The sequence below is a fragment of the Egretta garzetta genome, unplaced genomic scaffold (assembly GCF_000687185.1).
Source record: "Egretta garzetta isolate BGI_Z169 unplaced genomic scaffold, ASM68718v1 scaffold498, whole genome shotgun sequence".
Lineage (NCBI taxonomy): Eukaryota > Metazoa > Chordata > Aves > Pelecaniformes > Ardeidae > Egretta > Egretta garzetta.
Window position 1 is genome coordinate 449,516 of NW_009260494.1, and position 12,466 is coordinate 461,981.

The 12,466-nt window shown below is 45.2% G+C and overlaps 1 protein-coding gene across 2 annotated transcripts; it reads left to right on the plus strand.

Annotated features, from left to right (window-relative positions):
- Positions 1 to 317: 317 nt before the first annotated feature.
- On the plus strand, positions 318 to 12,249 carry KAT7 (lysine acetyltransferase 7). Of its 2 annotated transcripts, XM_035899907.1 has the most exons (16): positions 318 to 325; positions 671 to 818; positions 2,119 to 2,295; positions 2,486 to 2,725; positions 3,293 to 3,375; positions 3,623 to 3,712; positions 4,432 to 4,530; positions 4,697 to 4,807; positions 5,162 to 5,260; positions 5,667 to 5,858; positions 6,060 to 6,149; positions 7,057 to 7,197; positions 8,365 to 8,458; positions 8,646 to 8,792; positions 9,643 to 9,749; positions 10,431 to 12,249. In XM_035899907.1, exons 1-16 carry the CDS (start codon positions 323 to 325, stop codon positions 10,530 to 10,532), a joined length of 1,923 nt encoding a protein of 640 aa, XP_035755800.1. In that variant the 5' UTR covers positions 318 to 322; the 3' UTR covers positions 10,533 to 12,249. The 2 variants fall into 2 exon arrangements, with proteins under 2 accessions (XP_035755800.1, XP_009642694.1); XM_009644399.2 differs by lacking the exons at positions 318 to 325; positions 5,162 to 5,260 and having other exon boundaries at positions 647 to 818.
- Positions 12,250 to 12,466: the final 217 nt, after the last annotated feature.

Genomic DNA, 12,466 nt, shown 5'->3' on the forward strand with positions numbered 1-12,466 from the left:
GGCCCGTCGGGGGCCCGGCGGCTCCCCGCCAACTCCTGAGGCCGCCTTCCCTCAGGGAGCCGCCCAGCCCGCTGCCGGCTGCAGGAGGCCGCTCTGGGGGGCCAAGACGAGGTGAATGCAGCTGCATTCGCAGCCTCTTTTGGCCCAGCCTCTTCGCTGAGTGCCTTCGCTTTCTGTGCCTTGCTTCTGCCGGGAAGCCCTGACGCTGCCCTGAGCTGCTGAGTGGGGAAGAGTCGGCCTGGCCGTTGCTGGAGCCCATCTGTTTTCTCCACCACCTGCTCCCATGGCGCCTTGTGCTCTGCTGGGCTGCCTGAACAGGCAGATGGTGCGGGGGTGCTGTTGGCTTGGCAGGGGAAACTGAGAACGGTCAGCTCAGAGCATGTCCTGTCCAGTCTCGGAACTTTGTTTACCTTTTGCTTTAAATAAAATCGGGGGCTACCGTGTTCTTTCTTAGTGGATCAGTTTGCAGAAGCTTTTTAGTATTGAAGGCACTGTCTGACACTGCATATTTACTAAAATATTTTCTCTAGAAAACGTTTGTTTGTTTGCATATGTCAATGCGTCAGCTTGAATTTATCTAGTATCGAATGTTGTGGGGTTTTTTATAGTGTAAATACAATATGCAAGTTTAAGCGCTCCTGTGCTAATGCCTGGGTCTGTGGTGTTGCAGAGGAATGCGGGCAGTAGCTCAGATGGAACAGAAGACTCCGATTTCTCTACTGATCCTGAGCATACGGACAGCTCTGAAAGCGATGGCACATCACGACGATCCGCCCGTGTGACCCGTTCCTCAGCCAGACTCAGTCAAAGCTCTCAAGGTAAATGCTTTATTTTCTTAAACGAGGAAAAGAAAAGCAGCCTCTTAAGCAACAAGAGGCTTAATGTACTCCATATTCCTGAGCTTTAGAACTTAAATGTGTGGCGTTAATACCTAAATACAAATAGTGAACTTTTTTCATTGGCTATTAATGTACCACAGCAAAAAGCAGTCTTTATATGTGTGTATTGCACAAATGAGGTAATACAATCTAGCAATTACACTGGTGGTGGAAGTCAAAACTTGAGTATCCTCAGCTCAAAAAGTAAAGCTCCTTACTTTTTAAAGGAAGTAGGAATCAAACACCGCGATTCTGCTGCCAGGGTTGCCCAATTTTTCTGAGAACTCTAAGAACTTGCTTTCCATCTAGACAGTTGTATTGGTACTGGAGCCAAGCTAGAGAGAGGGGGGTTTAGAGGTGAGAGTTGGTTTTAGTTTGTTTGTTTGTTTGGGGTTTTCTGTACTGCAAGGAAAGACGTATTTTCATGACTTGCTGATGCTGACCCTACACTGCAGTAAATGTAATCAACATATTGCCAGTTATTTCATGTGCTTCTACTTTGGCATCCAGATTGCAAGAGGAAACATTGAATGTGTCCACCTCCTCATTTTTAGTCTTAGTGTAGTCATTTCTTGGCTGCTAGTTAATAAGCTGCCATCTGGCATCAAGGGGAGGGAATGGCAGTAGATAGTAACTTCCTTCCATTGCTCCATGATAAAGAATCTGTTTTGTGACAAATTTTATTGCGGGTAAGAAATATATACATGCAAGATCATATGGTAATTAGATCTCAAAAAGAAGAGGAAAGGTGGTTTGAATGCGTATGGGATGCCTGTGATATTCCTAGGTTATGAAAGCATTATTTTCATGCAAAATAATTGTTTTATAGTCTTATGAGCAGTGTAGGATCACAAAGCCATGCACAGGGTCCCAAATGTAACTACACACCAGAAGCAGTCTCGCTGTTCCCAAGGGTTGTCTAAACACCAATAGTTCTTATCTAAACTAACGGCTCTTTAGCTTTCCAAATGGGAGCTGGTTTGTAATTACTAGTTAATTAAGTAATTAAGTCCAGAGAAAGCTGATCTAATTCTGGATTCCTCAGTGTTGGTAAAAGTGTCAAAAGATTTAAGCGTAGAAGAACAGAGAGTATCTTTGTGATGACATGAGCGGTAGGACAGAACTCTGATGATACCCAGCTATCAGATGTTGGTATTACAGACTTCAGAGCACATGTCGGACAAGTCTCTGACTTACAGTGGTTACTGTGGGTGCAATTATGGTGTTTCTATGGAATTAGATTCCAGCCCGGTTCGTAATCCGCCATCGTTTGGAGCAGAAGAGCCTGTCTATTCTACAAGGAGAGTAACCCGCAGCCAACAGCAGCCTACTCCTGTGACTCCGAAGAAATACCCGCTCCGGCAGACTCGCTCCTCTGGGTCAGAGACTGAGCAAGTGGTTGACTTTTCCGATAGAGGTACGTGAGGTGGGGTGAGGTGTTGAAAGTTTGCCAAATGCTGTTGGAAAGAGTATGTGACTCCATTCTCTGAGGGCACAGTATAATATCCTGAGGATAGAGGGTTTGAGACAGCTGTCCAGAGTTGCTTTACATATTTTTTTGAAAGCTTTCTTTCAGGCAAATTTGTAACATCTTGATCCTTATTCAGACACTAAAAATGCAGCGGATCACGATGAGTCTCCACCTCGTACCCCCACCGGGAATGCCCCTTCCTCAGAGTCTGATATTGATATCTCCAGTCCAAATGTATCCCATGATGAGAGCATTGCCAAGGACATGTCCATGAAGGATTCTGGAAGTGACCTGTCTCACCGCCCTAAGCGCCGCCGCTTCCATGAAAGCTACAATTTCAACATGAAATGTCCCACTCCTGGTTGTAACTCTTTAGGTAATTTCAGCTCCAGGATTAATCTGTTGGGTTTTGCCTTCCTGCTGTGATAGTCAAAGTCCCGCTCAGTTGAGTTATGCATCCTAACAGTATGCACTTAGTCAGGATCAGCAGTATGATTGAGAAGCGGGCCTAGAGAAGGGATATGAAGCATATCTGCAGGTATATTCTTCCTGGAGGTGTTTTCTGGCTAGGAGCGTTTGGGGGATGATAGGGTAATGAACAAGGTAGGAGCAGGAGCACAGGTGTGGGAGGAAAACGCAGAGTCACGCAGGTAGGGTCCTGGTCTCTGCCAGAAGCAGGTTTTTGGAAACAAATTATTGTAGACCTCTAATATACCTGGCTGCTTGCATGGAGCGCAGCTTTTGAGTTAGCATGAAAAAGGTTTTCCTCCTTTGTTCTTAAAGCTTGTGCCATGAACCATGACATGCGCTCCTTCTGTCACACTGGTAATAAACTGAGCGTGCTCCTTGAGAAGCTCCTATGAGGTATCTGCCCATCTAGGATACTTTTGAAACCTTTTCATGATCATATGTTAAAAGTGGTTTTTTTTCTAATACTTTGCAGGGCACCTAACTGGAAAACACGAGCGACACTTCTCCATATCGGGATGCCCACTGTATCATAATCTCTCAGCAGATGAGTGCAAGGTAAACGAAGCTTCCGGTTTATCTTCCTTATGCTTTTTTTTGAGCAAAATGCCAAGACCTGTCATTTGTGAACAGGAAACAGAGCTAACCTGTTTCAGCTGATGTCTTTAGCTGTGAGACAGCAGCACCTGTGTGTCAAGTCATCTGTGAATTACAGTTCAGAAAGTTCACCTAAACGAGAAATGGAAAAGCTTAAGGCTTTGCGAGTAGTTTGCTGTAGCATTGACAGATGAGTTTTGGCTTCCAGGTGCGAGCGCAGAGCCGGGATAAGCAGATTGAGGAGAGGATGCTGGCCCATCGGCAGGACGACAACAACAGGCATGCCACCAGACACCAGGTGGGCACTCGGCACATAATGGGGCGGCTGCTCAGTTAAAAGTGGAAAAACCTCGGTTTGTGGTTTCCAGAGACAATGATTTTAACTTGATCTCCCTTCTTCATTTCTCGGATAAGCTATTGTGCTGAGTCCTGACGCTCCCATTTGTCATCTCCAGTTTGTTCCAGCAAGGGCAATTCATTGTATCCTTTAAAGGAGAGACTGGGACAGCTAGCGAGAGCAGAGAGGTGGCATTGGCCAGTATTAACTACAAAGGAGGCTGGAGCTGTTCTCAGGATGATCTTTTCTGCGTGCTTTGGTGTGTAGCACAAGAGAATTCCTGCAGAACTGTGAACTACAATTTTACTCTGACTAAACAGAAAAGAATAAAATCAGGGGAATTACGTTTTTCAGTTCATGAGTCTTGGACTTGAGTCAAGATGACTTAATGAGTCGGCTCTGAGCTTGTCCTCATGATTAAGCCATGCATGAGGAGTGCGCCCTGTCTTGTGGGACTGAGGTACATTGGCAAAGGCAAGCTGCGGTAGGAAGAAAAATTTCCTATTTTACATACCTGTGTTGTACCTGCAGTGCCCTCTTATTAGCACAGGATTTGGTTCGGAGGCAACAAACGTCATAAAATGAAAGCCAGGACAGAGGCCCTTTAGAGTGGGAAGGTGAAAAAAAATGTTTGAAGCGGGTGAAGCCTCGTGAAGGTTTCCACCTCTGGTTTCTTCCAGGCACCAACAGAGAGGCAGCTGCGATACAAAGAGAAAGTAGCTGAGCTCAGGAAGAAGAGGAACTCGGGACTGAGCAAGGAACAAAAAGAAAAATATATGGTAAAAGCAGTAATTTTATTTCATTCCTTCCTGTCTGGAATGAGACCGCTAAGCGGGAGTTTGACTTTCCCAGTCACCCTGCAACATTCTCGGCTGAAAAAGCTGCGAGACCCAACAGCTTGGCCGTGGCAAGGCAGCAAACCCTCCTGTTATTTTACTGTTCTAGGAGCACAGACAAACCTATGGCAATACTCGGGAACCTCTGCTTGAAAACCTGACGAGCGAGTATGACCTTGAGCTTTTCCGAAGAGCGCAAGCACGGGCGTCTGAGGACCTGGTGAGGCTTCTAACTCACAATATATCTCATAGCAAATGTCTTTGTTAGAAACTCGAATGCTTGCTGGGGTTTGTTGTACTTGTGCAGATGGAATCAGAGTTTGTGAAGAGCAGCTACAGCCCAGCCAAGGCAGCAGTGTTAGACTAGGGATAATGTTTAAGTGCCAGTCATTCAGAGGGTTTGCTGAAAGTACAGCTGGAGCTAAGCATTTGCAGTCACGAATGCTGCAAGAGGAATAATTAGTAACAGTCCTATTTCATAGGTGTTTGTTTTCAGTGAAAGAATGGGCGGCTTCACCTGCTGAAAGATGGGATAAGGAGTGATGATAGCAAAAGACAAAAGTCATCTTGACAGTTGCAGGTGACTGTGGAATGGGGTTCAAAACCTCGTCTTGCTGAGGCTTCTGTAGGTGCTTTCCAAAGCTACTTCCCATCTCCAGAGATGGACCAAAAGGTACTTTGATGCTTACCAGTGACAATTGCATCTGGGATGTCCGAGGCAGGCATTAGGCTGTATCCTCTGCAGATTAGGAAAGAAGCATGAAGTGGCAAGGAGGTTATGTTGCTTTGATGACAGAAAGAGGAGGATCCTAGTGTTAGCCTGCTGCTGAGTGCTGATTCACAAGGCATTTCCCGATGAAAGGAACAGTCAGTAACTATGCTGCCTGTGGAGAGGGCTCAGGCTGAGTTTGAGGAGAGGTCCGTGGGGAGGGGTCATTAGATGTGGTCACACTGAAGGATGAATTTAGAAGACTTGAAAGTAAATTATTTCTTTGAGTGAGATAAACAGGGGCCCCTTCCTCTCTACCTACCTTTTAATATTTTTTTTTTAAGTAATCATCCATTTTTTTCATTCGTAGGAAAAGTTGCGACTCCAGGGCCAAATTACAGAAGGCAGCAATATGATTAAAACAATCGCTTTTGGCCGTTATGAGCTGGATACCTGGTATCATTCTCCCTACCCAGAGGAGTATGCTCGTCTGGGGCGTCTCTACATGTGCGAGTTCTGTCTCAAATATATGAAGAGCCAGACCATACTGCGCAGACACATGGTAAGGGCCAGGGCAGAGCTGATTCCTGAGCTTTAAATCTGATGTCAGCGTGTAAATATTTTAAAACATTACTGTTGTTAGCTCAGTTGCTCGCTTTAGGAGGTGAGAAGACTGCATGTTTCCTGGTGTATCCCGTAGCTGTTGTAACCTTTTCTGCCCTTAAAACAGTAGTGTCTCCCTAACTTTGTTTTCCTGTCGTAGGCTAAATGTGTTTGGAAACATCCACCGGGTGATGAAATCTACCGCAAAGGCTCCATTTCGGTGTTTGAAGTGGATGGGAAAAAGAACAAGGTAACGAACTGCGATCATTAGGCCAGCCTGGAGTGTGGAGTATCTGTCAAATGTGCCAGGCACTGCTTTTCCTGTAGAGAAACAGGATACAAATGGCCCTTTCTCCCTCTAATTGCAGAAAGGCCACTAGAGTCTGATCTGTCCATTCGTGCAGTTCTGGCAGTACTTTCGTCTGCATTTCCTATGTAGTTATTCCTCAGCCCTGTTGTGCTCCAGCAGTTGCAGCTGTTGTCTTGTACTGTGCTGGATCAGTAGCTTTTGGAGATGTGTGTTGAGATCCCTTTCTGAGAGTTAGCGGGGAGATCCTGTGCTTGGCCTCAGGAGCTTGCTACTGCCCAGCTCCCATTCACTGGGAATACTCGGTCAAATCCGGGTTGGAGTGGGAAGCAGCCTGACGTTACCGAGGGTGGCCTGAACTGAATCTGCAACCACAGGTTCAGTGCTAGGCAGTAGCACCACGCCTGTGCCCTGTCTCTGGTTGTGTCCGGTCTTGAAGGCTTCAGAGGAAAGAACAAAGAAAGAAATTCAAAAGCTAAATTTTGCACTGCCAGAAGTTGGGAGGAGTCTTTGCTAGTTATCGAGATAACCTTGGAGCACGGGATTAATACAATACGGCGCAAGCAAGCAGAGATCCAACCTTCTGCTTCCCTTCACTGAGGATGTGATGTTTTGGGCATTCAGAGATTGATATCGCAAACACCGGTTCCCACCCCCAGGAAGGCAGGCTTATCAGGTTTCATCACAAATGGAATTGTTTCCTGGCCCAGCTGCTCTGTTTGAAAGACCGTACGTCATTTCTCAGATGACTCAGAATTTTCTTGTCATTTCCCATGTATGCCTGGCTTGTCCTCTCTTGGGATGTCCCACTGTAATAAACAGGTGTATTCTATTCTCCTTTTGCTTCTAGATCTACTGTCAAAACCTGTGTCTGCTGGCAAAACTTTTCTTGGACCATAAAACACTGTATTATGATGTTGAACCTTTCCTCTTCTATGTCATGACAGAAGCTGACAACACCGGCTGTCACCTGATAGGATATTTCTCCAAGGTTAGTTGAAAATGCATAGGTATTACTGCCTCACTGGGATGGGATTTAGGGCACCAGTAATCAGTACTGAATCTCCCCTCTGAGTTTTTGCAGTCTCGGGATTTGTTGCTTTCAGGAATAGATAAAGGTTCAAACCTGATCTGCATGAATTGTTTGCTGCAGGGGATGCAGGTGCTTTGCTGTAGCAGCTTTCCTCATTACTGGCAAAAACCAAATCATCTCAAATGAATTATTGTTGCTAGGAAGCATGGTGGTGTCTTAAATGTAGGCAAAAGTAATGATAAGGAGAATGTAAAGAAATGTGGAGAAAATGCATTAAAATAAGTATTAGTCACCATGATTTTTTTAATAAAGTACTTTGAGGAATATCTTCAGTGGAGAAGCTGAGACATGACTCAAGTAACTTAAGCAGGTCCCATGAGTAAGTCACTGGCCAAGCTCGGAGTAGGAGCCAGTTTTCTCAACTGTTTGCTTGGACATGTTGCCTACCTAAAAAATAGCCAATCTGCTTGTTTAATCTCTGCTGCACATTGGTGAAATACATTTCCTGGTTGTTCCTACTTCAGTACAGAAAAAGCAATTACCCTTCTGGACGCGGTGATACCATGCAATGCAGTTACCAGTTTAGATATTACAGTCAGTGAAATTGTATAGGTAGGAAGAATACTCTCCCAAATAAAGGGCAGGAAACTATTCCTTAAACCAGCTGAGTCAAAACCAAGTAAATATCTAAACCAAAACCAACGCTCTAAAGAACAATCTGCCTTGATCTGAGGGTAAGTGTGCCTGAGTCTCCTCTTTGGCCGAACATTTCGATACACACCACGTGCTTACAATGCTGCTACGTCTTTTTGTTGTTGCATGAAAACCCGGTAGATGACAGAGGTGGCAGTGAGCGTGTTACTGGCTCCTTCTCAGGTACAGCTTCATGGCCAGCCATACTGGGATTAAAATTGTGCACCAAGCACCCAGTTGAGTGGCTAATAAAGACAGCCACTAAGCCAGGCTGGGAGCTTACTTGTTGTCAGGCAGGTTTTTCTGCTGTTGCTCCTTTCAGCTTGTATGGTATCAGTTGCACAGGCTTGTTCCTTCTTGGGATTGTGATATATACCCCTGGTTTGTACAGATCTAGGCCTGTTAATCTGTCCTCTCTGTTCTTGTTTTTAGGAGAAGAATTCTTTTCTCAACTACAATGTTTCTTGTATCCTGACAATGCCTCAGTACATGAGGCAAGGCTACGGCAAAATGCTCATTGACTTCAGTAAGTAGAGAGAGGGAAATTCTGGAAACATACTCTGTCCAACAGGACAATTTCACCTAGGAATCTGACTGGTCTGTGGTGGTGGTTGAGCACTTTTCATTACAGCTGATTTCTGCATGTGCTAAAGGGGGTAACAGTCAGGAGAGAGTGGTTCGGAAAGGATAAATAGGTTTTCTGTCCTTTACAGGCTATTTGCTTTCTAAAGTAGAAGAAAAAGTTGGCTCTCCAGAACGCCCTCTGTCTGATTTAGGTCTCATCAGCTACCGTAGTTACTGGAAGGAAGTTCTCCTTCGCTACCTGCATAATTTCCAAGGAAAAGAGATCTCTATAAAAGGTATGTTTTCAAGCTAAATCAGCTTGTAGTGAATTGGTTCAGGAACTATGCATCTCACTCACTTGTTTTCCTCAAATATGAGGCAGGTCACGCTTGACTCATTCATACAGGTGTTTAGGTAGCAGCACAGTCAGTGCAGTGTTCCTGTAGCTGGGTATGGCTCCTTTCCAGTCCTGCCACCATTAAGGGCAAGCCAGCTCGCAGAGTTTGGAAAGTATGTACTGGCAGCTTCTTTTAAAAAATACATTTTTAAAAAGATTCAGCAGAGAACTTTATCTATCTGTGGATTAGAATGTTAATTTAAAAAAGAAAAATGGCTCCACTGAGAGGCTTTCAAATGCTTTGGAAAAATACCAAGACTGTTTGGGCTTCTAAATAACATTTTTATGTTTATGGCACCTCGGAGTACGCAGCATTTCACAGCGATATCTGAAGACGCAGCCACATCTCTTTCCAGAGGGTTACACTTCGTTAACTTGGGCGCTAACATCAGTATCACTAAATCATTGTGATGTCTAGGCTGGCTTTCAGTGTGGGGTGAGCCAGGCTGCTTCTGTCACCCCTCATGGCTTGCATCCATAGCCTGTGGTTCTTCCAGCTGTTTGCAGCCCGTCAGCCCTCAGGAGTGAAGTGGGCGAAGGCAAGTGGCTCGGCAGGGCTACAGATAAGCGGGGTGGTGGGAGGGTGCCGGCCATGCAGCAGCAGTGGTGCTGCACCTGCTGCCCTTCATTTCTGCAAGGCATTTTGTGTGTAGCACTTCAACAGGAGTTGCATAAAAGCTGTTGCTGAAAACTAACAATCATAGGCTATTGCGAAGGGATTTGTAACCTAAACCGATACTGGTTTGCAGAAATCAGCCAGGAGACTGCAGTAAACCCTGTCGACATTGTCAGCACGTTGCAGGCACTTCAGATGCTCAAGTACTGGAAGGGAAAACACCTGGTCCTGAAAAGACAGGTAAGATTGGTGATGGCTATTTCTGCATTTTTGCTTCCTTCTGTTCAGATGTTAGATTCACACCCAGTTGCTGAAACCAGTATTTCCTTTGCACTGTGCTGGGGTTTTCAGCCTTTTCATTCTAGTGGGGAGCACTGTAATTCTCAAATGCAGTAACTGATAGAGTACGACACGGGCATCCAACCCGATTCTTCAGTAGTGCAGAAATACGCTGTATTGGCCTTTCTCTTCTGATGTGGGGGATAATGTTGCTCATTGTAAGCAGCTTCTTAGGGGGGAGCAATGGATCAACATTCCCATCGTGCTCCTCATCGTGCCTGCCCTTTATTGGGCCAACGGACGATGTAGAAGTGAACTGAACTAATGGGATCCCGAATGAGTTCTGTTTGTACCCTCGTTAGATACAAGTCAAGTGGTTTACAAGTCCCCCAATGTGACAGCTTCTCTTTTGTTTTCCCCTCCCTGAGACTTCACTTTGTAGCTAAAAGCAGCCTGATCAGTGTGACTGGAAGGAAGGGCTTCTAGAAGGCACTGTGGAGGAAACGTTATTTTTGTCACGCTAAGCAGTTAGTAGGCCAATCATCTTCAGATTTGTGGACTTAGTGTGTGGTGGTGTGCCGTGGATAATTCTCCATCATGGATTATTTGTTTTAACCTGCCCTTTCGTGCTCTCTTCCTTAGGATCTGATTGATGAATGGATAGCCAAAGAGGCAAAAAGATCCAACAGCAATAAGATAATGGATCCCAGCTGTTTGAAATGGACCCCTCCTAAGGGAACTTAACTGTCTATCACTCCTGAAGCCAGTGAACCCCAGCAGTAGGAACTACCCTAGGGATCTCTGTTGTATCTGTTGCTGTTGTGATTGGCTGGTACAGTACCCTCACGAAAGATCAGTTCCCCTTGGTACTGTTCTGGCCCAGATCTTTTGTGCACACCACAGACGCTAGTTCTGAGGAACTTTATGTTTCGGCCTCAATGAGGTTGCAAGGATTGGATCTGTATAGGACCCAAACGAAGCTCCTAGCAGCACTGGCCCAAGGAGTTCTGATATCTGGTACTGTACCTGTCCAGTCACTGGTCTTACCCTCATGTTCTTATTCTGATGAGGTTGTGTTGTGTCCTATAATCTGGTTGTTTCTTCCTTCAGGTTCCTTGCGTTCTAAGTAATGGAGGTAACTTCTGTGGCTTTTGAACAAGGTCTAATAGCGCTTGTTTGGGGAAAGTCTGGTTTTCCAACAAGCTGCAGTTACACTGACTTCAGCATTTTTAACCAGTCCTGTCTGATGGACCATTCGTTCCATGTATCAGATAGTTCCAGTAAGATAACATGCCACCTCTTTCAGCAGTGTTTTCCACATAATATAGCAGGTCTTCGCATAGTTAATATTGTACAGTCAGAAGCTTGCGTATCTTGTATCTGAGTGGTGTGATTGTTAGTGTTACCCTGGAGGAGTCAAGGCGAGGTGTGAGAACATCACGGTCTGAGGTGTTTCGTAGAGTTGCTCTTGGTGTATGCTCCCGGAGCTACTGCAGTGCCACGGCGGTTGGAGAGACCTCTTTGATTGTAAGTTGCTGTTTTTTCCTGTTTTATCTCTTGGAGTTTGTGGGTTCCTTTACACAGAAACAGCCTGTTCAGTATATTTCACTGGAGATGTTTTTCCCAGAGCAGTCTTCCTTGAATTGTAGGTCTCTATTGGAGAGGATTTTTTTTCTTCTAGACTGAAGAAATAAAAACTTCAGACAGACTTTAGCTAGCCTTGTCCAAACAGCCACAGAAACTCCACCATGCAAATATCGTCCGTTGTTGGATTGCCTACAGTGTACGTTCTGTGCGTCACCGGCAGCTCCACTTAGCTGTGTGGATGGTTTGCTTCTCTGACAGTGCATCCTTGTTTGTCTTTGTAAAACAGAAAAGCTTTGACTTCCTCTCTCCCATCAGCACCACCGGAAGAAACTATTGTACAATGGCTTTCAAGTATAACCACTGTCCTTGTGCCACAAGTTTCCTTTATGGCTCCAGTGTGATTAAAAGGGGGGACAATCTTGGGGTGGACAATGGCAGCATCACATAGTGCCGACTTCATTGAAACCTTCCAATGCTTTTGTATTGAACGGTGTCTGAAACGAAGCACTCCCGGTGTACCAGTAGGTAGGAGCCGTCTCCCGTTAACCACTGACCCATCCTAATGTGGAAAAGTTCTCTATTGCTCTTCTGATGGTTGTCTGCCTTTCTCTGCCTCCTTAAAAAAAAGAAACAGAAAAAAGATCATCAGTACATGGTGTATACCTTGCGGGCATTACTGAATTTTGCTGTCTCATGCCCTTTGCTCCTGTATTGTAACTAACTGCAGATACTCATGAAACTATCCAACGAAGTAGATCTCGCGTGGAGTAGGGAAGAAGGCCATTCTTGTGCAGAAGCTAAACCCTGTTCCCATGATGTGGTAGAATGTGCTATTCTTGTATCTACTTCTCAATAAAGCATGTTCTCTGCTCAAGTTTATGCCTTCTTTTTATTTTTTTCAGTCAGATGCTATTCTGCATCTCCAGTTCAGTGAAGCTGCTGCTTTACGTTGCAGGGGACTCGTTTTGAACCTGTCTCTGTGCCTGGTGTATTAAGGATTGTGACTGGAGCGGCCTTTATGTTGAACCTTTTGGAAAGAGCCTGTGTTGCGTACTCGCTGTAGAGCTGATTGTGCACAGGAGGTTACCATG

Excerpts from the sequence above, each read along its gene's own strand:
- KAT7 (XM_035899907.1), top strand. Across the intron at positions 4,531-4,696 it reads AACAAAAAGAAAAATATATG|GAGCACAGACAAACCTATGG; the intron begins GTAAAAGCAGTA and ends TTACTGTTCTAG. Across the intron at positions 7,198-8,364 it reads TGATAGGATATTTCTCCAAG|GAGAAGAATTCTTTTCTCAA; the intron begins GTTAGTTGAAAA and ends TCTTGTTTTTAG.